Source organism: Eulemur rufifrons, chromosome 12 (assembly GCF_041146395.1).
Source record: "Eulemur rufifrons isolate Redbay chromosome 12, OSU_ERuf_1, whole genome shotgun sequence".
In the NCBI taxonomy this organism is placed as follows: Eukaryota; Metazoa; Chordata; class Mammalia; order Primates; family Lemuridae; genus Eulemur; species Eulemur rufifrons.
Genome location: NC_090994.1, coordinates 26791590 through 26817742, shown reverse-complemented (window position 1 = coordinate 26817742; position 26153 = coordinate 26791590). Strand labels below are relative to the sequence as shown.

Here is a 26153-nt window from a genome sequence, read left to right as displayed (position 1 = left end):
GCCATTTTTATTTGACATAAGTTAAAGATAGGGTTGCAGAGTGACAACTGCCAAGACACAAACGCTGCCAAGTAATGGACTAGCCTCCCTACCGACCTCCATAGATAGAGAAAAACAGATTTAACATCAGCAAGTGGGAATTCATGGAACCTCAGAATAAGTTTCCAAAATGCCTTCTAAAACTTCTTTCATCTACGCTAGGAGTCAGAAACTTTTTATTGCAACAGCTCCATGTGGAGTGTGTTACTTTAACCCAAAAATGTGAGGCTGGCATCCAGCTCCTAACATGCATGTTGTATGTAAAAAGCTACATTCAGAAGCACTACATGAAGCTGGGCATGGTGGCATGCACCTATAATTCCAGCTCCTCTAGAGGCTGAGGTGGGAGGATCACTTGAGTCCAGGAGTTGAAGACCAGCCTGGGCAACATAGGGAGACTCAGAAAAAAAAAAAAAAAAAAGAAGCACTTCATGTATCATGATAGTGAACCGCGTAGATTTATCATTTTGACAGGTTCTAATTCTAACAGATAGAATCTATTACATTACCTATGCTGCCAAAATTTTATTACAGAAATAACTAGAATAAAGTTTTAAATTAGAATTATATTTCTTAGTTTACTTTAGACATTAAGAAGAATAAAAGGCCAGTAGATACTTTACTTTTTTATGATATTTGTATCATGTATGATAAAATTTATATCATATTTGGATAAAAACTTTCCTAATGTTCAGGCCCTTCAATGCTTATTCTTCACTAGGAAATTCTTAAAGATTTCTCAGAAAGTGACTTCCCCAGCATAAAGACTGAATTTCAACAAGTTTTAAGTAATAGGAAAGAAATGACGCGGTTTTTGGAAGAGTGGTTGAATACTCATTGTGATACAGAAAAGCTTAAAAATGGCATCCAGAAGGAAAACGATAGAATTTGTCAAGTGAATTACTTCTTTAACAACAAAATAATTGTAAGTATTACTTTTTATTATACCACCTCATTCTTGTTGTTTGCTTTAATTTTTTTACCTCCTTAAAGGGGGTTAGAGCAACTTAATTTTAAGTATTTTTTAAAATTTATTTGTATATGTTTTATAAAAATTGGTTTTGTAATACACGTTCTTCTAATGTATTATGGTTCCTTAAGATAATTAAATATATCAATTTCTGCTGATAAAGGTAACAAAATATTGATGTGTAATGTTCAGTTTCCACTTGTGGAATCTTGAATCCTCTTACTGTTCTCTGTTCCATCTCCTCACAGCTTTTGTAAGAATTGAGCCTTTTCCCCGAGTAGCCTCAGAGATGGTGAGACATGAGTCCACTTCGGGGCTTTGGGCAGCAGCTGCGGTAAAGCCATAGCCAGGCCTGGCCACCTATGTTAGTAGGGCCCCATGTGCTAATCCTTGAACACTGAGGTTCAAAAATGTAGTTTGTTTTTTATTTATAAGCTTTATTTTTCAAGAGCAGTTTTCAGTTCACAGCAAAATTGAGCAGAATGTACGGAGAATTCTCAGTTACCTCATCTCCACAAGCACACAGTCTCTCCTGCTGTTGTCATCCCATACCAGAGTGGAATATTTGGCACAATTGATGAATTGATATTTCATTATCATCCAAAGTCCATAGTTTACATTAGAGTTCACATTTGGTGTTATACATTCTATGAGTTTTGACAAATGTATAATGACATGTATCCATTTTTATAGTTATCATACAGAATAGTTTCACTGCCCTAAAAATCCCTTGTGGGCTCTGCCCATATTCATCATTCTCTTCTCTAACCCCTGGCAAGTGCTAATCTTTTTACTGTCTCCATAGTATTGCCATTTCCAGAATGTCATATGTTGGAGTCATACAGTATTTAGCCTTCTCAGATTGGCTTCCTTCACCTAGTAATATGTATTTAAGTTGTCTCCATGTCTTTTCATGGTTTTATAGCTTATTTGTTTTTCACACTGAATAGTATTCCATTATCTGGATGTACCAATTTACTCATCTCCTGTAGGACATCTTGGTTGCTTCTAAGTTTTGGCAATTATGAATATAGCTATTGTAAACATATATAGGCATCTATTTGTGTAGACATACATTTTCAACTCATTTGAGTAAATATCAAGGAATGCAATGCTGGATCCAATAGTAAAAGTGTGTTTAGTTTTGTAAGAAACTGCCAGACTGTCTTCCAAAGAAGGTATACCATTTTGCATTCCCACCAGCAGTGAATAAGAATTCCTGTTGCTCTACATCCTCTCCAGAATTTGGTGTTGTCACTTTTGGATTTGGGCCACTCTAGTAAATATGCAATGATATCCCATTGTTTAATTTGCAATAACCTCATGGCATATGAGGTTGAACATCTTTCATATGGTTATTTGCGGCCTGTGTATCTTTTTTGATGAAGTGTCTATTCAGGTTTTTTTCCCATTTTTCAGTCACGTTATTAATATTTGCTTCTTTATTATTGAGGTTCAAGAATCCTTTGTATATTTTGAATAACAGTCCTTTATCAGATATGTCTTTTGCAAATATTTTCTCCTACATTGTGGCTTGTCTTCTCATTCTCTTGGTGCAGTGTTCAAGTGCTGAGGATTTTTGCATCTATGTTCATGAAAGATGTTAGTCTGTAGTTTTCTTGTGTAATGTCATCCTCTGGTTTTGATATTAGGATAATCCTGGCCTCATAGAATGAGTTGGGAGGTATTCCTTCTGTTTCTATTTTCTGGAAGAGATTATAGAGAATGGGTATAATTTTTTCCTTGAATTTGGTAGAATTAACCAGTTAACTCATGTGGGCCTGGTACTTTCTGTATTAGAAGGCTCTTAATTACTGATTTCATTTCTTTGATAGATGCAGGCCTACTGAGACTGTCAATTTCTTCTGTTGAGTATTTGTAGATTGTATCTTTCAAAGAATTGGTCCATTTCATCCATGTTATCAAATTTGTGGCTTAGAATTGTCCATAATATTCCACGAGATCTGTAGTGATGTCTCCTCATCCATTTCTGATATTAGTAATTTGGGTCCTTTCTCTCTTTTTTTCTTAGTTTGCCTACCTAGAGACTTATATATTTTATTGCACTTTTCAAAGAACCAGTGTTTGGGGTTCTTTATTTTCTCTGTTGATTTCCTGTTTCAATTTCATTGAATTCTGCTTGCTTTAAACTTAATTTGTTGTTCATTTTTAGTGTCCTAAATTTAAAGCCTACTTTATTGATTTAGATCTTTCTTCTTTTCTAATATATGTATTTAATGGTGTAAGTTTTCCTTTAAGCACTGCTTTCACGGATTTTGATAAGTTGTATTTTCATTTTTATTTAGTTCAAAATATTTTTTAATTTCTCTTAATATTTCTCCTTTGAGCTTTATATTATTTAGAAGTGTGTTGTTTAATCTCCAAGTATTTGTGGGATTTTCCAGCTATCTTACTGGTTTCTAATGTAATTGCATTGCAGTCTGAGAGCAGACCTGGTATGATTTCTTTTAAGTTTGTTAAAATATGCTTTATGGCCCAGAATGTGGTCTGTCTTGGTAAATGTTCTATGTGATTTTGAGCAGAATGTGTAATGTGCTGTTGTTGGATTAAAAAGTAAAGGGCTGGAGAAATTTATACAGCTACTCTCACTTTTTTTGATTAATGTTAGTCTCTATGTGCTTTTATATTTAAAGTGGGTTTCTTGTAGACAACATATAATTGAGTCTTGTTTTTTGATCAGATCTGACAATCTGTCTTTTAATTGGTGTATTTAGGCTATTGACATTTAAGGTGATTATCAATATAGTTGGATTAATATCTACCATATTGTTACCGTTTTCTATTTGTTGCCCTTATTCTTTGTTTCTGTTTTTGTCTTCCACACTTTTTATGCCTTTTATGGTTTTAATTGACTATATTATGATTCCATCTTCTCTTCTTAGCATATCAAGTATACCTCTTTCTGTACTTTTTCAGTGGTTGCTCTAGAATTTGCAATATACATTTACAACTAATCCTAGTCTACTTGCAAATAACACTATACCACTTCATGAGTAGTATGAATACCTTATAATAACAAAATATTTCTAATTCCTCCCTCCCATCCCTTGTATCATTGCTTTTATTCAGTTCACTGATAAGCATGCATATATATATGGACTTATGTAATGAAATACAATGTTGCTATTTTTATTTCAAACAAACTTATTTGTTCAGTTAAGAACTCACTTATTCTGTCTCTAATGCTTTTCCTTTATGTAGATCCAAGTTTCTGACCTACATTATTTTCTTGTCCTCAGCATAACTTCTTTTTAACATGTCTTGCAGGGAGGTCTACTGGCAACAAATTCCTTCAATTTTTGTTTTTCTCAGAAAGTCTTTATATCTTCACTTTTGAAGGATAATTTCACAGGGTCTAGAATTATAGGTTGGTGTGTTTTTTTCTCTTAACATTTTAATTATTTCACTCTGTGCTCTTCTTGATTGCATGGTTTCTGAGAAGTTGGGTGTAATTCTTAGCCTTGCTAAGGTAAGCTGTTTCTTCTCCTCTGGCTTCTTTTAAGATTTTTTTCTTCATCTTTGATTTTTCTGAAGTTTGAATATAATATGCTTAGATATAGTTTTTTGGGCATTTGTCCTGTTTGGCATTCTCTGAGCTTTCTGCATCTGTGGTTTGGTGTCTGACATTAATTTGGCAGAAATTCTTAGTCATTATTGCTTCAGATATTCCTTCTGTTTCTTCTTTTCTTCTGCTTCTGGTATTCCCATTATGTATATATTACACATTCTGTGTTGCCCCAGAGTTCTTGGACATTCTGGATTTTTTTTTTCAGTCTTTTTTCTCTTTGCTTTTTAATTTGGGAGATTTCTGTTGTAATTCTCTCAAACTAATTTTCTTTCCTGAGCCCATCTACTAATGAGGTCATCAAAGGCATTCGTCATTTTTGTTAACAGTATTTTTGATCTCTAGCATTTCTTTTTTATTTTTTCTTAGAATTTTCATCTTTGTTTATATCATCTATCTGTTCTTGCATGTTGTCTGCTCTTTCCATTAAAGCCCCTAAAGCATATTAATCATAGTGTTTTTTTTTTAATTCTTGGTGTGATAACTCCTATGTTCCTGCCATTTCTCACTTTGTTTCTGATACTTGTTCAATCTCTTCAAACTGTGTTTTGCCTTTTAGCATGCCTTGTAATTTTTTTGTTGGCAGTCAGGCATAATGTGCTAGGTAAAAGGAAATGCAGTAAATAGGCCTTTGGTAATGCAGTGGTCAGGTGTGGCGGGGGAGCATTCTATCACCCTATGACTAGCTCTCAGTCTTTTGGTGAGCCCGTGCCCTGGGGCTGTAAGCTTCACCAGTGCTTTTCAGTGCCCCCTCCTTAGGTGGAACAAGATGGCTGGATGCGGCTGAAGTAGTGTATTTCCCTCTCCTCACGTGGAAGGCGAGTGGTGCCTGGAATTGAGGACTTTTTCCTTTGCCCTCATGGAAGGTTAGAGGGAGCTAGAGCTGGGTATTTCCCTCCTCCCACATGGAAGGCAGGAGCCACCTAGAACTGGGCATTTCCCCTTCCCCCAGATACATTAGGCCCTGATCAAAGCCGAGCATGTTAGGGTCTGCTCAATAGTTTTTCCTCAGAACAGGCCTTGTTGAGAAAAACAAAATGGTATGTTTTATTTCAAAATGGTTCCTTTTCTCCTCTCCTGCCACAATCAGGTACAGTTGTCTGAGTCTCCAACAGTTCACAATTACAGTTCAGGTTTTCCTACCTCTTAATTGATTCCTGCAAATGTTTCTGTGATTCTCTGTATCTGCCTCTCTGTCTCTCCAATTTTGGGGGCAGCCCTTTGTTCTGTGACCACACTTCTCTGATGGATCTATATTGAGTTGTTGAGAGTTTTCAGTATTTTCCTTTTTATTTGTTGTTAGCATAGACTGGCAATTTCTAAGCTCCTGACATGCTATACCAGAAACTGCAAAGTTGTGATTTTTATCATTGTTCCCAAGATGGTTGGTTGGTCCTAATTTACTAATTCATAAGAACCAACATTGCCTAAGACCAGTTTGTTGACTTGTTTTACTTTTCAGTGATGGGTATATTCATTCTGCTTCCTGAAGTAATCTCTTCTCCATATATTTGGTAAAATATGTAGTATTCAAAAGGTTGCTTGTTTATATGAAATTGGAGCAGTGGGTCTTCCCATGCATAGTTCATCCCATTTGTAGAATAGCCAGAGTTAACAAAATAGTAATTGAACTCTTTAGGGAAAAAAGAAAAAAATCACAATCAATAGAGAAAGGCACAAAACCGGTGTTTGGATAAGATAAACTCTATGTAATTTGGTGTTTTTCATATAATATTGAGGGCCCAGCTGCAATTAGAAAGTAGGGATTTCTACTGTGCAGACCAGCATGGATATGTGGCTTCTTCCAGCGCCATGAGAGTAGGAATTGATACAGTGTGAGGTCAGTAGTCCAGAGCCAAGGAGAGTCCAGGATACCAGAAATACAACTAACCTAAAATCCAAACCTGGTAGAATGACCACAAAGCCACAAAGAACTTGTAGATGATAACACAAAGTACATTCCATAGGAATTAGGAAGTAAAAAAGATATAAATAATTTTAGAGTGAGTTAGCCTTCAGTATAAAAGAAAGTATAGATTGACTCTTATTCCTTGCATAGAAATACAAGGTTTCCAGATTAATTACCAAAAGTCAGTGAGTTATTTTCCATATTAACACTGAGGTTTGGAATGAAGTAGGAAAATAGATTATTGTTAAGTTTCTAGGTGTGCTTTGCTATGTGATGTCAGTTAATGTTTCATTGTCAGACATAGCATATATAATGATTTTAATCCGCATCATTCTTCAGTTTCTCTTTATATGTGAATATAAATCTAATAAAGTGAGATTATCATCTTGCAGATCAATATGAATCCTCTCCAGTCCTTATTTTCATTCCTGTCATCCACTTCCAACATCTCAAATCTCAGTGACTGATGTAAACCACAAAGAATGTTCACAGTCTTTTGAAACATTGTTCTAAATAATAAATTTTAGCACATACATTGTCCTAGAATTCTAATTTTTTTTCTTAGGGTTTTTTATATGTACAGTAGTCCCCCCCACCTTACCCATGGGGATATGTTCCAAAATCCCCAGTGGGTGCCTGAAACCCTCCATGTCGGTAGTATTGAACCCTATATATTCTGTTTTTCCTATGCTTACATACCTATGATAAAGCTTAATTTATAAACTAGGGTACCATAAGAGATTACTAATTATAACTAATGATAAAATAGAACAATTATAACAATACTATAGTAAAAGTTATATGAATGTGTTGAGGCTAAGAATACTGAGTTTTAGAAATGTCCCCTGTATTTTTTGAGACAAAATTTGATTTCAGAAGTCAAATAAGGCTTTGCCTTAAAGAAAAAATAAATGTGTTAGTTCAAAAGCTGCCTTGCCTCGGGAGGGTGTCTCCTTGGTCAGTGACAGCTGCATTTCAAAGAGACAGCTGTAAGCTGGGCCTATGGTTCTCCCCTGTTTTGAAAGACAAGGCAGGCCTCACCAAGAGCCATAGGTTGCCAGAGCTGATCATCAAAGGCTGCTGGAGATGAGAGCTGATCAAATAGATACGCTAATGCCCAAGCCAGGCCCAGACGGAACCATGTGGTTAAAGTAATTAGTACAAGGCACAGCTCATGTTGACTTCTGAGATCATCTCTGTTTCCAAAAACACAATTACTGGAGCCAAGATGTCTCTGTTTTTTGCTAAAGTAATAGCCTTATCATAAAACTTAGAAGTTTGCCCTAAGAAGATTTTGTAACTCATTGTTCACCTAGATAGCGTTAGTTAAAGGATCTGTAGTGGCCTTTTAGAAGACTTTGACTCTAAACCAAACTGCCTGTTATGTAAATCCCATTGCCCTTGACAACCTAAGCATGTATCTGCCCTGTAAATACCCATGTAAAAAGTTCAGTCTTTGTTATATCTCTGCGGGAGAGATATATACCTTCCGGATAGCCTCCCTTTGTGTATTTTCATAAACCTTTACTTTATAAACTATATCTTTGGCTCTGTGTATTATTATTTTTTATTTCTGTTTCCCACTATTTTTTCATCCTTTGTGACGACCCCTGCCTGAGAGACCCCACTGGAAAAAAAACCTCTTTGCAGGGAGCGTAGCTAACTCCCCACATGAATGTGGTGTGTCTCTCTCAAAATAGCTTATTGTACTATACTCATCCTTCTTGTGATGATATACGACGATACAATTCTACGTGATAAGATGAAGTGAAGTGAACCATGTAGGCATTATGATCTAGCAGGCTAACATTGATCTTCTGTATTCCTGATTCTGTATAACCATCCCTTACCTAGAGTAAATGGCTCGATATCACTTGCTTTAGGGGGATCCCTTGCTGAAGTCTTTGTATAGGCTCAACACTTTCTGGTGCAGCATTTTGTCATTAATTGGAACACTTCTCTGTTGATGTCTTCCACCCACAAATGTAAGGCTTTTTCCATCTTAACTGAGCACTGCCATGCACTGGGGCTGTAAATTTTACAGATTGGAGATGCAATAGCAAAACCAGCATGAATTTCTTTCCTTGTTTACAATTTCATGGGAAGATTTGTTTTTACCATAGATATTAGCAACCCCAGCATATGATTTTTTTCTTATTAAATTGAGGACTTTCACCTTTTCACTTAAAGGAAGCACTTGACAGCTCCTCTTGGTATATCTGAATTTTTAGCCTTACTACTCTTGCATTTTAGGGGCATTGTTAAGTAAAAATAAGAGTTAGTTGGGGCTGAGCATGGTGGCCCATGCCTGTAATCCTAGCACTCTGGGAGGCTGAGGTGGGTGGATTGTTTGAGCTCAGGAGTTTTGAGACCAGCCTGAGCAAGAGCAAGACCCCTTCTCTACCAAAAAAGGAGAAAGAAATTAGCTGGACAGCTAAAAATATATAGAAAAAATTAGCCAAGCATGGTGGCGCATGCCTGTAGTCCCAGCTCCTTGGGAGGCTGAGGCAGTACGATGGCTTGAGCCCAGGAGTTTGAGGTTGCTGTGAGCCAAGCTGATGCCACGGCACTCTAGCCTGGGCAATAGAGTGAGACTCTGTTTCAAAAAAAAAAAAAAAAAAAGATAAAAAAAAGAATATGGAGAAATTGAAACCCTCACACATTGCTAGTGTGAATGTAAAATGATGCAGCCACTTTGGAAAACAGTTTGGCAGTTTCTTAGAAAGTTAAACACAAACTTACCTCACAACCCAGTAATTCTACTCCTAGATATCTACTCAGGAGGAAAAACTAATGTCCACACAAAGACTGGTGTGTGAATGCTCATAGCAGCATTATTCATAATAAACATGCAAGTGTCCAAGAACTGGTGAAGGAATGAGCAAAATGTGCCATATCCATGCAATGGAATACTACTCAGCAATAAAAACGAGCAAGCCACTTAAACACATTACAACATGGATGAGCCTCAACAACATTATGCTCAGTGACAGAAGCTAGACACAGAAGACCACACATTTGTATGATCCCATTTATATGAAATTTCCAAAAAGGCAAATCCATGGAGACAGAAAGCAGATCAGTGGTTGCTGGGGCTGGGGTAGGAATGAGGATCAACTGTAAATGATTCCAAAGGAAAAATAGTCTAAAATGGGATTGTAGTGATAGTTGCACAACTCTATAAATTTACTAAAAATTGTTGAACACTTAACAAAGGATACATTTTATGAAATTACATCTCAGTAAAGCTGTTAACAAAACAAAACAAGCAAACTTGTTAGGCATTGTTTTATTTACTTATTTATTTATTTAGTTTTAGAGACAGGGTCTCACTCTTGCTCAGGCTGGTGTCAAATTCCTGACCTCGAGTGATCCTCCCGCCGCAGCCTCCCAGAGTGCTAGGATTACAGGCCTGAGCCACCGTGCCTGGCTCCAGAGCTCTTTTCAAAAATGGAAACTTCATACCCATTAAAGAATAACTTCCCATTCCCTCCTCCCTCAGCTCCTGACAACCACCAATTTTCCAAGAATAACGCTACCTGGGGTTCCTCATACAGCAGAATCACACAGCATTTTTTTTTGTAACTGGCTTATTTCACTGAGCATAATGTCCTTGAAGTTGGCCTGTGTCAGAAATGCCTTCCCTTTTAAGGCTGGATAATATTGCACTGTATGTATACACAAGCCACATTTTGTTTACCCATTCATCCTCCATGGACACATGGGTTGCTTCCACCATTTGGCTAAGGTGAATATCCCGCTATGAACATAGCTGTACAAATATCTCTTCGAGAGCGAGACCCTTGTATTTTTACATTTTTAAAGTATATGAATGTACTACCTATTTGAAAAAAAAAAAAAGAATTAAAAGGTTGAAATACAAATAACTAAAACTGAAAGTTGTGCTCTTTCGTCCCACATCCCTTTTGGAGGTTCCTGGGCAGCCCTTGGGAACAAGCGGGTGCGGTCTCCACACCCTTCCTCCCCAGTCTTTGGGTCAGCAGCCGGGCTCTCCTGGGCAGCAGCCGTGCAGGGCAGCCCCGCAGTGCCCTCGCCTGCCCGCAGCCCACCCAGGCCACATTCCTGGGTGACTCAGGGCCCAGGCAGCCCAGAAAATCCGCTCCAAGGATAAGGCTGCAGCTCGCCCGGCCGCGTCCTGGGGCCTGCAGCCGCCGGTTTTCCCATTTGGAAACTCCTTAGACGCCTCCGCTTCCAAGGAGCCGGTCTCCTCCCTGGTGCCCTGCAGGCCGGCCAGGAAAGGAAGGCAGGGAAGCCTGGGGACCAAGCACCCTCTCTGTGCTGGGACCCCAGGCCTTATCCCCCAAGAAACCGCCCTCCCTTGTCCTCAATTCCAGAATCCTCAAATGCCTGGAAACCAAACTTACAGGATGGCAAAAACTGACCTGACCTGAGTCCAAGTTGTAGACTACTTATCCTGCTTAGCAGTGAACATGCATGTTTGCTGCGGAAATGTCCATGTTTGCTCATAGGGTGCTTTTCTAGGTCCCCTGGGGGTGCTATAGAACATACAACTCACGCACCAAACTCCTTTCTAATATCTGAAAAGTTCTGAGTTCCAGACCACACCTGGGCCCAGGATTTTCAATAAGAGGCTGTGGGTCTGTGTTATACCCATTTTACAGAGCAGAGTCAAGGCTCAGAGAGGTGAAGTCACAGCTGGGAAGGGCTGGAGTCTGAGCCTGAGTTCCCCTCTCCCTCACCCAGCTGCTGCAAAGCTCTGCCCACCCTCTCTTTCCCACCCCTCTCCCATCCCTCCGCTGAGAAGCTTTCCTAGTCCACCTTAGCCGTGGCTATTGTCCTTCTTGACAAATGACCTTTCCTTCTTGGGTCCCAGAGCCAGCCCAGCACCCACTACTTATGGGCACTTGTTGGGCGACAAGGGATCTTGGTGATTAAGCCTCGACTCAGGGCTCCAATTACAATACCCAGGACAGAGCCTTTGGCCACTTTTCAGCTATGTGACCTTGGGCAGGTTACTTATCCCTTTGGTGCCTCAGTACCTTCATCTGTAAAGGGTTGTGATAGTTGTACCCCTGTCACAGGGTTGGTGTGAAGATTAGAGAATGTGGCCTGGCATGGGGCTGCCAGGTAAGACACAGGACACTCACATTGCATGGGACATACTTAGACTAAAAAATTATTCAGTGTTTATCTGAATTTCAAATTGAAGGGGCATCATTTATCTTTATTTGCTTAATCTGGCAACTTTAGCCTGGCACAGAGTTCGTGCCCAGTATATGTCAGCTGGCATGTTAATAATTAATGTTGCATGGCATGCCAGGCTTATCGTAGTATTGGCACATGCCTAATCGTCCTCCACTGGATTAAAAATGCTTTGAGACAATTCATTCATTCACTTAATTATTTACTGGGTGCCTCCGGCATGCAAGTCACAGTTCTAAGCCTTGGAGATACAGCAGTGAACCAGACCTGGGCTCTGCCTCCAGGGAGCTTCCAGTCTGGCAAGGAAGATGAATGTTAAACACCAGTTATCAAAAATGATTAATAATTATTGTTATTGTCCCAGCTGCAATGAGAGTCTATGGGGGCCTCATAATTTCCCAGCTCCTCCCTCACCCCTGCCCCCATGGGTGCCTGGGCAGCGGTGCGGCAGAACGGGGCTTGGCCAGCATGCTCCTGCTCCCTCCGGAGGAGGGCTGGAGAGTCCAGTGGTGTCCCTAGTGGGGGAGCTGGGCCACCCCAAGCTGCTCACACTCTCTCCCCACCTCCCCTGTGAATGGAGCAAGTTGGCCGGTGGCAAGGGTAGCGGAGGAGAGACCCTGCCTGAGGTCATGGTGGGTCTGGGCTACACCCACGCCCTCATCTTTGGGAACACTTGCCGCTCCAGCAGGCTCTGCATGGGCGCCAAGAGAAGGGGTTTAGGGAGAAGAGTCTGTGTGGTGACATCAGGGGAGCAGAGGGCCTTACAGACCAATCAACCTGACATTTGATAAATGAGGAAACTGAGCACTCAGAAGGGAAGTGACTTCTGAAAGTCACGGAGATCTTTCCTGGTGTAGCTGCTACCAAAACCCAGGCCAGAGTCCCTCCCCCAACCCCGGGGCACAGTGTTAAAGGAGAGGGGTCCTGTGAGTTCATGGCCCTTCTCCCAAACTGGGAATCCCCTCAGGGGGTCCCCTCTCTCCCACATCCCTCAGGCAAGTTTCGGTGTGTTTCAGGCCCCGCCCCTGTGCCCCTGTCTGCCTCTCCCGGCAGCGGGGCCACTGAAGGCCAACCTCAAACACCAGATCAAGCTGGCCTTGAAAGTTTCACTTCCCAAGGGCTGTGGTGGCTGCAATGTGGGTATGGGGATCTGACACCCCCAGGGCCCCTTGCCAGCTCCTCGCAAAGCCTGGCCAGGCTCTCTGAGAGCAGGACCCTGTCCTCCATTCTCCCTGGCCCATGGTGTTATTTCAGGCCTCCAGCCCAGGACCAGGGCTTCTCTGAGCATGCGCACATCCAGCCCCAGAACCACCCACTGGCCCAGCAGTCCCTGGTCCTCCATATCGTCCACACCGCACAGGGCAGCCCTCTTACCATCCTAGCATGACTCCTCTCTGGCCCATCCCTGGCCCACAGCCACTGCCTTCAGGAAGCCCTCCTCTCTCCTGGCAGCCTGGCGTCATATGGAGTCCCAGGGCCTAATGTAGACTCTGCCATCGCACATCCTGCGTTCACCTGCTGCTGCTACCTCTCCTAGCTGTTTGGCGGTTCCAAATGTCCACAAGTTATCCGGCACTCCTCCCATCGAGAACTGGTCTTCTCTCCTTGAAGCTGAGCCAGCCTTATAGAGGACAGTGACAACAGGACATGGCAGAGCAATGCTATGTGATTTCTAAGGTTCAGTCTTAAGGACAGTTCAGCTCCCTTCAAGTTCTACAGGGACACTCACCTTCAGAGCCCTAAGCTGCCATGGAAACGGTGCAAGGCCATGTGTAGGAGTCTGGTCCACAGTGTCAGCAAGGGTCCCCGCCAACAGCCAGCATCAATTGCAGGAAGTTGGGGGGGGCGGTAGGGTGGAGGGTGGTTGCACTTAGAGAGGAAGGGATAAGCCAGAGATGCCATCAGCAGTTCTATGAGCTCCTCAGTCAGGACTCACCAAGTGCTGGGACCCCACTCGGCCCAAATCTGGCTCCATGTTGTCTGGTCTCCGGAGACATGTGGGCTCAGGGGGCCAGACAGCCTCTCCCACCTGGGCTCACAGTAACGAGACAGGCCTGGGCCTGGGGGCTGCCCCAGCCCTTGAGCGAGCATCCTCCCTCCTGGGGCTCCCACCCAGGCGGAGTGCTCTCATGACAGCAGGGTGGCAGCCGTGGTGGTGGGTGCTGTAAACCGCACCAGCTCTCTGACTGACTTTGCGTTCCCTCTGTTTCTGTGTCTGGGAGGCAGAATGTGAGCCCATGAAGGCAGCGATGTTTATCTCGGCTGTAATCTGCTGCAGCCTCAGCACCTACCTGTGCCTGGCATGTAGCAGGGGCTCAAAAACCACTCACCGCATAAATAAATGGACCGAGAGCACGCTCGCCACCATGGGCCAGGGCAGCTGCGGGGAGCTGAGCTCCCTCCTCTGTGAGATGGGGCTGTGACACTGCCTACCTGCCAGAGGTGTGGCGGGTCACCTGACGGGGTGGACTCCACATCTAAGGCTTATGCCTAATGTGTCGTAACACTCAGTGGGCCTTGCTGGGCCTGTTACCTTTATCAGTTGTCACAGGCTACTAGGTGAGCACCCTCCAACCAGAAAGACAAATTCAGGCTTCCTGGTGCCTCTTGGCCCAGGCTCCATGAAGACTCCCAACCTGTGAGCATTGTGACCCTCCAGGCAGACAAGGCATCTTCTTGGGGATCCCATATGCCTGTGCGTGTCCCCAGTCCCAGCTCTGGCACACCGATCACTTGGCGGCCTGTGAAATCCCAGGGTTTCGGGACTGGACCTTACCCCCTGCGTTGCAGGGTCTAGCCCCACTCCTGCCCGGGGTTTTGGAGTGGACACTGAGGGCACTGAGTTGGTCAGAGCTTCCCCTGACATCACCTGACACCCTTCCATCTAGCAGACTTTGTCCCAAAACACCACAGCCTCCCTCCCTCCCATGGTAAGGTCCACTGCTCTGTAATAGCCAAGATGGTGACCACAGGGCCAGTTTCTTCCCATCCCCTGCCCCTAGGTGGGAGTCCCACGGCAAGCCTGTCAGGACAAACGAGAAGGTACATTACACGGGTCCCACCTGCACACACGGATAAGGCAGCCTTGGCCCTCTGGGAGGCACCTGCCTGTTCCACGGAAGAGAGACCGCAGGGGGCCTGATGGCTCGTCCAGTGCCCCAGGGTCCCCACCAACCCCCTCGTGGTGGGAGAGTGGTCTCTGCGCTGCTGTTAGGTGGCGCCTCTCTGCCCAGGAGAATTCTCTGCAGAGGAGCGGGACTGCGGAGGTGGGCCCACCCCTGCGCCCTTCATCCACTCACTCACACCTGGGTCTGAACCGAGTGCTCCAGAGCCGAGGGGGGTGGGGAGACTAGTGCTGCTGGCCTGGAAAGAGCTGGGCAGAAAGCTTCAGTCTGGGAGTTCTAGGCAGTTCTAGAAAAGGTAGTTAACTCACGCTAAATGTGAGTTACCTTCTCACCCCTCGGACCCTCCCACTTTCCCCCATGTCCTCGGCCACTCACAAGTCCCTCTCCCCGTCCTTATCTTACCCCACCCCACCCCTCGCTGGCCCACTGGAAAGTCTGTCTGCCAAGTGTGGCCTCAGCTTGGCCACCTCCCTGTCCAGACTCTCTCTAGGGGCTTTGGGGTTCTCAGGGTTCTCCTACTTCCGTGCCCTGGTGGAGACGTCCCAGCAGCCTTTTCCAGAGGAAACACCTCCGGGCCAGCACGTGGAGGTTGGCATCCTCCTCTTCCCTTCTGCAGCTTCCAGACTGTTCCTCATCCTTCCTCCTTCACCCCTTGGCTTCTCTGGACACACACCAGCCAGTGCTGGCGCCCAGCACCTCCACCTCCACCTCCAGCCACTCCCCTCGCTGGGGGGACTTTGGCTCTCCTGGCGCATGGCATTTGCAATACCCAGACGACAGCATCCTGACCACCTCACCTCCAGACATCACTTCCTCCCCTGCACCCAGCTGCCCACTCCCACGGCCACGCCCCAAAGCTCGTCCTTGTTGCTGACAGCACCGTCCCTGCGTTTGCACCCTGACCACAGCTCTTGCACCTCCAGCTCACTTTCTCTGGGGCGGCTCCTGCTCAAGTTCCACTCTCTCACGGCCACCACGTTTCCCCTGTCCCCTCCCTCCTTTCCCAACTTGGAGTCCATGGTCTACCATTTTGATTTTTCTCTGGCAACAGCCCCAGCTCTTGACCCTTTTCATCTTCACCTGGCGGAACCTCACTGTGGCTGAAGCTGAATGTCCACTGTCTCCACCTGCACCAGGGAAGAGTCAGTAGCTGGGACTCTCCCACGGCCAGGCTGCCTGGGTGCACCTTAACCTCAAACACAACTTGGCACTGCCTGGAAACTTCCCTTCTCCTGGTGTGGACACTGACAGGGCTGGATGCGGGGGAAGGGCCGGGGAGGGGAAGAAGAAAGGATGCAGAAGTTAGACATTTCTGGCTGGAGCCATAGGGTTCCAGTGGTGCCATTTTCTGGAAAGATGGGGAGAAATAGGTTTGGAAGAGAAACCAAGGCTTCTGGAATTGGTTCTGACAGTTTTATCTCTCACATAGACCTTAAGCCAATGTGGATCTTCCCATCTCTGCTGCCTCCAGCGTGGCCTGGTGATGGTGTGGAGACCTCAGCCAGGACACGCTGGTTCACCTCTGTAGAACTTTTCAGTGGACTCGAATCTTACTGTAGGGACCAGGCACGGTGGCTCATGCCTGTAATCCTAGGACTGTGGGAGGCCGAGGTGGGAGCATCACTTGAGCTCAGAAGTTCAAGACCAGCCTGAATAAGAGTAAGATCCCATCTCTACTAAAAATAGAAAAATTAGCCAGGTCTGGTGGTGCACACCTGTAGTCCCAGCTACTTGGGAGGCTGAGGCAGGAGGATCATTTTAGCCCAGGAGTTTGAGGTTGCTGTGAGCTTGGCTGATGCCACGGCATTCTAGCCTGGGCAACGGAGTGAGACTCTGTCTCAAAAAAAAAAAAAACCTCTCACAGTAGGATGAATCCAAATGTCGACAAGCCTTTCCTAATCTGGCTGCTGGCTTCCTCTTCCATCTCATCCCTTTCTCTCCCCACTTCACCCCATCGAATATTCTAGTTCTCCGGTGACACTCAGGTACTGTCCCTCCGATGCCCAGGTACTGTCCCACACTGCCGGACCCTTTGCATTTGCTGCGAGCTCGGCCTGGCGCGTTCCTCCCATGGCTGGAGGTTTCTCCAATGGCACCTTCTTAGAGAGCCCCCCGACTGACCAGAATGATGGGCCCAGTCTCTCCCCATAATATCACCCGTTTGTTAGGTTTTACACAGAGTTTATCACACTTGCAGACTGCCTTGCTGGTTTGTTTACGAGTTCGTTCTTCCCCACTCCATGAGGGCCTTGCTGGCCTTGCCTGCTTTGCATTCCTGGCACCTGGCACGTGCTCAGCACTTGATACACATTTACTAAGTGTTTGAGTACGGGAATGGACGGACGGATGGACGGATGGACGATTCCTTTCTGTAGGGCTGCTGTGAGCATGAGGCGTGATACTGGGTGGCAAATCACTCTGGAAATTGGCCTGTGCTGCACATGGTAGGTGATTTGCCCCAACGCCATACCTTGCACACAGTAGGGGTTCAGTAAGTGCTGATGAATCAACTCGCATGACATGAGACAGGATGTAGAGTGTGAAGGAAGTGTAGACAAAGTGCTAGGGCTGTGGGGTCTCATAATAGGCAGGGGTGAGGGAGGCTGAGGGCCTCTCCAGTCTCATCCCTCCGGCCTCTGCCTGTCCACGCCAACCGCAGCCCATCTGCCCCCCACACCCTGCTGCTTCCCACCTCCAGGCCTTTGTTCACCAAGTGCCACCCTTCTGGAATACTGTCAGAAGGGCCACTGCCCTCGCAGCCCTCACTACGTAGCTATTACCTGATTTCCCACAGATGCCGACTGAACACCACCTACTCTGCGCCCATCAACGTACCGGCCACTCAGAATCAGAGACAGCCAAGGACAAGGTGGAGGTCCCTGCCCTCGTGGAGCTTACAGTCTAGTGGGACAGAGCAAGCAGTCCAGCAATCAAAACATTAACCTCGGCAGAGCGTGGTGGCTCACACCTGTAATCTTAGCACTCTGGGAGGCCGAGGCAGGAGGATCACTCGAGGTCAGGAGTTCGAGACCAGCCTGAACAAGAGTGAGACCCTGTCTCTACTAAAAATAGAAAGAAATTATCTGGACAGCTAAAAATATATATAGAAAAAAATTAGCCAGGTATGGTGGCACATGCCTGTAGTCCCAGCTACTCGGGAGGCTGAGGCAGGAGGATCGCTTGAGCCCAGGAGTTTGAGGTTGCTGTGAGGTAGGCTGACACCACAGCACTCTAGCCTGGGCAACAGAACAAGAGTCTGTCTCAAAAAAAAAAAAAAATGGCTAAGATGGTAAACTTTATGTTATGTATATTTTACCACAATGAAAAAAAATGTAAAGGTACAAAAGTAAATCTCATTCCGGGGAGGCTGAAGCAGGAGGATCGCTCAAGCTCAGGAGTTCGAGACCAGCCTGAGCAAGAGTGAGCTAGAAAAAATTAGTTGGATGTGGTGGTGTGTGACTATAGTCCCAGCTAAGGGGTCTACAGAAAGAAAGAATAAAAAAGAAACCTGATATCACATGTCACATATAGAAGGTAACTGTAAAGTAAATAAAATAAAAATATTAATAAGACCATGTTATCGTTCCATCTATTAATCACTAATTGTCTTTCTTTTTGTTGTGTTGTTTTTTCTGCTAGTGGCCTTTCTGGCTGGCCGGCGGCTGTGGCTGGAGTCCTGATTCCCGCAAGAAGGAGAAATTAACGAGGGAAAAAAAGATGTTTCTTTCTCCTCAGTGTAATCAGAGTTAGAAAGAACCAACTTTCTCATCTTGCAATTCTGTGTTAATGGTCACCCCAGGGTGCCCTGGTGCATGGTGTAGGTCCTTGAACCTCCCAGAATCATGTCATGTGCCACTCACTTCATGAGTCCTACATTTCAGGAGACACAACTGGGACATGGATGCAATGAAGGCTTTAAGTCAGAGTTGACATAACACGACTAATATTTTAGACAAATCATCCAGGCGGCAATGTGGTCAGCAGCAAAGGCGCAGGCAGGAAACCCAGCTGCCCTGAGGAGAGGAGGTCCAGGTGGGACGTGTGGAGGGTCCAGCCTAGGAGGGACTGGAGTGAGGTGGGGGTGGGGAAGCTCAGAGGTGCAATCCGGGCAACGTAGTGACTGGCTGATGTGGGGAAAGGAGCCATCTAGGGGGACTCCGGGATTTGTAAATTTGGGGAGGAGGAGGAGAGAGGTGGCAAAGACAGGAGAAGGCAGTTGTGGGGGGTGTGTTGTGTTTCAAGTATCCGCAGGACCTCAGAGGGAGAGTCGTTCATTCATTTATTCATTCATTCATTTCACAAATATTTTCTGAGTCCGGGAAGGTGCTGGGGGTGCATTGGTCCATCAGACAGACAAGATTCCTGCTGCGATGGAGCTGAATGTTTGCGGGAAAGGCAGACACTGGGAAGGGCAGAAAGAGACAAGCAAAGAAGAAGCAGTGGGAGGTATGCGTGGGGCTCAGGGCTCTGGGCTGCGTGGGGGATTTGGGGTCCGGCAGCACAAGTGCGGAAAGTAAAGCTGTCTGGGTGGGTGAGCCTGCTGGGGAGGGGGCGGAGTGACCTGAGCAGGGGGGAGGGCAGCCCACCAGGGTCCCTGGGCTGCAGGGGAAGGAATGCCCGCATAGAAAACCGCCACGGAGCAATCAGTGGGGGAGGGGAGCTTCAAAGACAGGACAATTGACAGGTTCATTCATTTATTCAATCAACCTTCACTTGGCCCCTTCTGTGTGCCAGGCTCCGGGCAACAAGAGACGAATGAGAAGTCTCACAGGTGTATGGACCGAAAATTACTAGGCAAGGCCTCATGAGGGAGATTCTCTTAAGTACAGGTAACTTACACGCGGAGGGGACACAGAGGATGGGGATGCGCATTGTTTTAACCCACACACAGCCAGCGCCCAGCCCGCGCCCTTCACGAATGCGGATCCGCACAGCCCAGAGTGTTCCGGGGAAGGGGGGGTGGCTGGGGGGGCGTCGGGGAAGGCGTCTTGCAGGGAGGCGGGTGGGAGGGTGTAGAGCACACGCCAGGGGCTGGGGAGAGAAGTGGGCAGTCGTTAGGGATGGGAAGGGCGGGCAGAGGCGCCCCGGCGCAGCCCCGTGGCCTGAGCTCAGAGCCACCCTCTGAGGGGCAGTCCCGGCCTGCTGAGGACCGCCCTGTGCCTGACCCCAGCCCACCTCTTCCTGGTCCGGGCCTCCCCTTGCTGCCTCCTCCTTGAGTACACATCGGCCTCATCCCGCAGTCTCGGACGCTCAGGGCCGGACTGAAACCTGAGCGCTGGGGTGCAGAGACCGACAGGACTTCAGGGTTCTCTCGGCCAATGTGCACAGTGGCCCAAAGCTCCCTCTAACCTGCCCTGGCGGTCCCGCTTCGGAATCACCTCTTGGGCAAAAGGCCTCTGGCGCCCCCTCCTGGCAGCTCTGCTTCTAGACTCCCAAACGCTTCTCTGCCGCAGACCCCACCCGCGTGGCCTGAACTCATCCAGACGGTGCCAGCCGGGCGGGATGCGTGTCCGCCTCGCGCTGTTTACCTGAACACCGGCAGCCTCGTAACTGGGCCCCTTCCTCCGTCCTTCAGCCACCGCTGCGAGAATCTCTGTAAGAGCCTATCTGTGGAACGCTACCGAGCAATACAAGTAAGGAACGATCGATCCCCACAGCAACTGGAGTGGGTCTTAGGGCCCTACGCGGACTGCAAAAAGCCAATCTCAAACATACCGCGTGATTCCACCTATTAACATTCTCAAAATGAAACATTTATAGTGATGGAGAACGACAGGGTTGCCAGGGATGAGGGAAGGAGAAGGAGGATGTGACTATAAGGGGAAACGTCAGGAATTTCTTCTCCAGAATGGAACATTCTGCGTCTTGCTTGTGGTGGTGGTTATATGAATCCACACATGTGATAAAATGTCACGGAATTATACACAAAGACAAGCAAAAATGGGTGCATGCAGGCGGCGGTGACGTCAAGCAAGGTCTGTAGTCTGATCAACTGCAGTGCGGGTCACTTTCCTGATTGTGATAATGTGCTGTGGTTATGTAAGATGCCACCACCAGGAAAGCCAGGTGCTGGGCACACCAGACCTCACTGTACTATTTACATAACTTCTTGTGAGTCAACAATTCTTTCAAAATAAAAAGTTCATAAAAAGAAGAACGCATCCCTGGCCATATTGTCCACCTGGTCGTCACGAGTGGTGCCTGCTGGGCTCTAAAGAATGACGTCCGTTCTCCCAGCCAGACATGCGGGGCTTTCCGGGCCTGCCACTTCTCCCTGAAAGGAAATCTGCCACCTCCCTTAGCTCACCAAGCCGCGCCCCGGGCTGGCCAGCAAAGTAGAACGTCCGCTCTTGGAGGGCACGGGAGGCTGGACCTCACTCGGCCCCCTAGTCCCATCTGGCAGGACCTCTCAAGTTAATCCCAAGGGGTCCCCTCCTGTCCTGGCCTGCGGGGGGCACTCTTCTCTCTCTGCTGCTCTAGTCCTAAACAGACAAAGTACCCTTCCCCATGGCACTGCCGGGCTGAAGTCTTGAAAAAGGACTGCTCTAGAGCTCTGGAAACAAAAGGGTCCCAGGCCCAATGTGCTGTCCTGCCCTCGAGGCAATCTGGCTGCACCCCGGGGGGACCTCTGTGACCCTTCTGCATCTGGCTCCTTCTGGCCCTGACACAGAGACTGTCTCACCCCGGGACCCAGGACTATCCTTGGCTCTGAGGAATGAAGGCCAGCGAGACTGCGCAAGTGTCCCTGCACCAGGTTCTGGGCCGTGCATGTTGCACGTCTCATTTTATAACGGTAAGAAGTTTCCGAGGTAGGCGCGAATGTCCTAACTTTACCGCTGAGCGCGTTGAGGTGAGCAGCTTGCCCACGATCATGCAGTAGGAAATAGCAGAGCCGGGCTTCTCGCTCGGGCTGTCTTCCTTTTCATGTATTGGCTTGAACACCTGCTGCATGCCAGGCACTGTGCTGGGCGCTGGGCGTAGGATGGTGAGCAACAACAGAGTCCCCGCCCTCCTGGGCTTATAGGATTGTGGGGGGAGGGACACACAGCGATAATCATGATGTATAAATGTGAAATGACAAACTGAAATAACAGAAGCGTATGGGTCTCTGATGGTGTGTAACAGAGAAAGCTGACCTGGCTGGGCACTCCGCAGAGCCGCCTGAGGAATGTTACCTGGGCACAATGCTAAAAGATGACTAAGCAAAGGAAAAGAGAACTGCAACGTGGGCACAGCACGTGCAAAGATCCTGGGGTGGAGGTGGGGAAGCATGAAACATTTGAGAAACCCATGGGAGGCCAGTGTAGCTGCAGTGCAGAAACTAAGAAAGCGGGTAAGGCGTGAGGCCCAGCGAGTGTTCCCTGAAAGTTCGCTCTGAACAGACTCTGTTCTCACAACCTTGCAGGTGTCATCTCGTCATCTGCCCAGCCCCCCTGAGGCCGGTGCTGCTGTTGCATCCCTATTCTCCAGATGAGGAAACGGGACACAAAGGATGAGTCAATTACCCAGAATCCTCTAGCATGGCGGAGCTCAGATTTGAATCCGGGTGGCCTGACTCCAGAGCCCATGCTCCCAGCCACTGAGCCACACTGCGTCACAAGAGGAGGCAGAGGGGTGGGCAGGCCATGCTAAAGCTTGGGGTCTTTTCCTTGGGCAGGTGGGATGGTTTCTAAGCAGGGTGATGATATGATCAGGTGTGTGTGTTTAAATGAGGCTGGGGGGAGTGGGGGCCACGAGGATGTGGGAGGGGGAGGGCTGGGAGCAGCCGCAGTGTCCAGGTGGGAGATCTTAGCCCCTGAGGCCAAGCAGGGGCCCTGGCTGGAGAGGAGGAGTGCGGCAGAGGGGGGAACGACAGGACTGGGACACAGATCAGGTAGGGAGGCGGGCAGAGAGGGGGAGATGGAGGGAGCAGGCCACATTCCCAGGTTCCTGGCTTGCCTGGCTGGGGGTGGGTGGAGACTGTTCCTGGGACGGGTAAAACCCTGGAGGACAGGTGTGGGGAGGAGGAAGAATCCAGTCTCAGACTGAGGACTGTCCCAGAGCAGACATCATCAGGTCGTCAAGGGGACACTGGGGTTGAGAGTTTTGAGGGGCAGTCATGCCTGCTCACCAGTCACTGATGCGGCATGTGTGGACGGCGACATCCAGGGAGGGAGGCCAGGGAGAGGAGGGCTGGCCCCACGGGCTCTGCCCTTACTGGCCACGCAGCAGAGAACGGGCTGCTTGGCCAGAGGTAGGAGGAAGATGAGGCCGTGGCATCGTGCAAGCTGAGAGGAAGGCAGTGTTTCCAAGGCAGGAGCAGCCAGCAGAGGACAGGATGTCCCCAAGAGGACGATGACTGTGAAGACCCAAAAGTACCCAACAAACATGATGTGGCATCGCAGTGGTCTGTTGGTGCATCGGGGTTGGGGAGTGAACAGGAGCAGCGCGTGGGGACAGTGAGTGTGGAGGACTCTCAAGAAGTTTGGTGTGGAGGAGGAGGAGGAGGAGGAGGAGGAGGAGGAAAGCAGGCAGTTGCGGGGATGTGGGGTTGAGGGAGGATTTTTGGGAGAGAGACTTGAGCACGATCCCATGGTTAGGGGAAGGGGCCTGTTGGAAGTCAGAGCGGATGCCACGGGCACCACCCAGAATCCCAGGACTGAACCTGAGCTGCCCCAGCTGCAGGGGGGCCGGAGGCTGACGGCTCTCCTCCGAGCCTCTCTCCAGGACGCGCCCTGGGCTGAACAGAGCCATGTGGCCCCAATCTGTGCCCTCCCTGCCCCAGCCCTGGAAGGCAGTGGCCTGACTCCTGGCCACAATGTGGTGTGACGCTGAGGCTGTGCCTGCTCCAGAGCTTCCTGGTGGGGTGGCTGAGGCCTTTCATGGGCCTGCGTCACAGCTCAACTGTCCCTCGGCTCCATCCTGCCTCCCCCAGCACAGGTGTCGGTCCTGAGAGCATGCCCAGTGAGCTTCCTGCTCGCTGATCTCCGTCTCCCGGGCCCTCAACCCCAGACAGCAGTTCAGTGAGCAAGAGAGAGGAGCGGTCAGTGATCGTGGGTATTTCCCGAAAGACGGAGATCAGCTGTGCCCTAGAGAAACGTCTGCTCTGAGCTTCCGGGGAGAGGAGGGCAGGGAGGGTAGGGTGGGGGAGGTCTGAGCTGGACGCTGGGACAGGCGTTTCCATTTTCCTGCGAGGTGGAGGCAGGCCCTCTGTTGAGAGGGTGGGAAGGTCGGGAGGGCCAGGGGTTTGAGGAGAATGAAGACCCGAGACAGCCGTTGCAGAAAGTGAGAACAGAAACCCTCGTGCCCTGCTGGCAGGTGTAACTCGTGCCGCTGCAAACAATCTGATGGTTCCTCAACAGGTTAAATCAGAGTTACCTTTCATCCAGCAATTCCACTCCTAGGTATGCACCTGAAGAAACTGAAACATGAGTCATCTGCTGAATATTTGTGTCCCCCCCCATTTATATGTTGAAGCCATAAGCCCCAATGTGGTGGTATTTGGAGGTCAGGCCTTTGGAAGGTAGTTAGGTTTAGATGAGGCTGTAAAAATGAGACTAGTGTCCTTGTAAGAAAAGGAAGAGACCGGAGCGCAAGCTCTGCCTGCCACGTGAGGACACAGCCAGAAGGCGGCCGTCTGCAAACCAGGAAGAGGGTCCTCATCAGAACCCGACCATGCTGGCACCTTGATCTCGAACTTCCAGCCTCCAAACTTGTGAGGAACAAATCTCTGTTGTTTAAGCCACTAGTCTATGGTATTTTGCTATGGCAGGCCGAGCTAAGACAATATGTCCACGTAAAAACTTGTACACAGATGTTCATAGCAACGTTATTCATAATAGCCAAATAGTGGCAGCGACTCAAATGTCCATCATTTGATGAATGGATAAACACAGCGTGGCATGTCCATAGGATGGGGTGCGATCTGGCAACAAAACGAGTGAGGCAGCAGCACTGGCGGCAAAGTGGGTGAGGCTTGGGAACATTCTGCTGGCCACAGCCTAGCGGGAGAGGCGGACACGGAAGCGCAGTTGCGTCCAGCCAGCTGAGCGTGACGAGGGAGCTGCACACATGGGGTTGCTGAGGCTTCAAGGCGGAGGAGAAATGAGACAGGGGAAAGTGGGAGAGGCGGACACGGAAGCGCAGTTGCATCCAGCGAGTTCAGTGTGACGAGGGAGATGCACACATGGGGGAGCTGAGGCTTCAAGGCGGAGGAGGAATGAGACAGGGGAAAGTGGGAGAGGCGGGGGGACCGTCGACTCAAAGGCACTGAGGCAAGAAGCAGCCTGCAGTGTGCTGGGAGTGACAGGCACGGGCACAGCTGGCATGTGGAGATTGGGGACGTGGCCTGGTCAGACGGTTGCTGGGTGGAGGATGGAACGGGGCGAGAAGCCCTTTCAGAGGCTGCTGTGCTCACCCAGATGAGAGAGAACAGGGGAGGGTGGAAGAGGCAGATCTGGAACATGTTTAGAAGGTAGAAGGTGGGGACTTGGGGACTGGAGGTGCCATGCTCAGAAGTAGGGAAAAGAGCTGGTTTGGGAGTTTCGTTGCAGGCGGGTTGCACTTGGGGTTTCTGGCAGCCATCCACGTGGCGGTGTCCTGCAAGCAGGTGGACTTTGCACATGGGACTCGGGAGAGAGAGGTTTGCATTGGTGATAGAGATTTGGGTGACACATGCAGGCATGGTGGCTGAGTGCCCACAGTGGAAGGCATGAGGGCCCTCAGGGAGGGCACAACCTGGGGCCCATCACCATTTACAGGGTGGGCAGAGGAGGGGGAGCTGAGGAAGGGAGGGGTGGAGTGATGGGGAGGACCCGGGTTGCCTGGGGCAAAGGCGCGGTGTGTCTCAGGGAGGACAGCAGGCAGTTCATGTGTCCACCGGACTTAGCAATCAGGCGGGCACCAGGGCCTTTCCAAGAGTGGCTGCAGGGACATACTCCACGCTGCAGGAGGACTTAGGGGCACCTGCTAGGAGGCTGTAGGCTTGGGGACAGGCCCCTGTGCCAGCTTATCAGCTGTGCCACTGTCACTCCTTTTTACGTCCCTTCCCCAACCAGACAGAGCCTCAAAAGGGCTGATACTGTTTCTATATGTCTTTCTGTCTCTGGACAAAGTCCAGTTCCTTCAAAACATCTTGGCAGTGCACCTACAGTGCCTACCACACGCTGTGCTCAGTGTTGAGGACGTCTGCTGTGTCTCAGACTTTGGTGGGGCACACAGTAGGTCCTCAGACTGTGCAAACAAAGCTCTGGGCCAGGCCCTGCCAGCAACCTGCCAGTGACCTCAGGCGAATTCTGACGCTGTCTCTCTAGGAGTTTTCTCATTGGCAATGGGTGATTCCTGAAAGACAGAGATCAGCTT

General features: G+C 48.2%; 1 protein-coding gene across 1 annotated transcript in view; it reads left to right on the top strand.

Annotated features, from left to right (window-relative positions):
- The window catches only part of LOC138393683 (centromere-associated protein E-like), a 29704-nt gene extending 10788 nt beyond the window's left edge, over nt 1–18916 (top strand). Inside the window, exons 6-7 of the mRNA XM_069485059.1 lie at nt 761–964; nt 18453–18916. Of these exons, the coding sequence (XP_069341160.1) occupies nt 761–964; nt 18453–18563 (315 nt within the window). The 3' untranslated portion in view covers nt 18564–18916. The remainder of the gene's footprint in view (nt 1–760; nt 965–18452) is intronic.
- The last annotated feature ends 7237 nt before the right edge of the window (nt 18917–26153 follow it).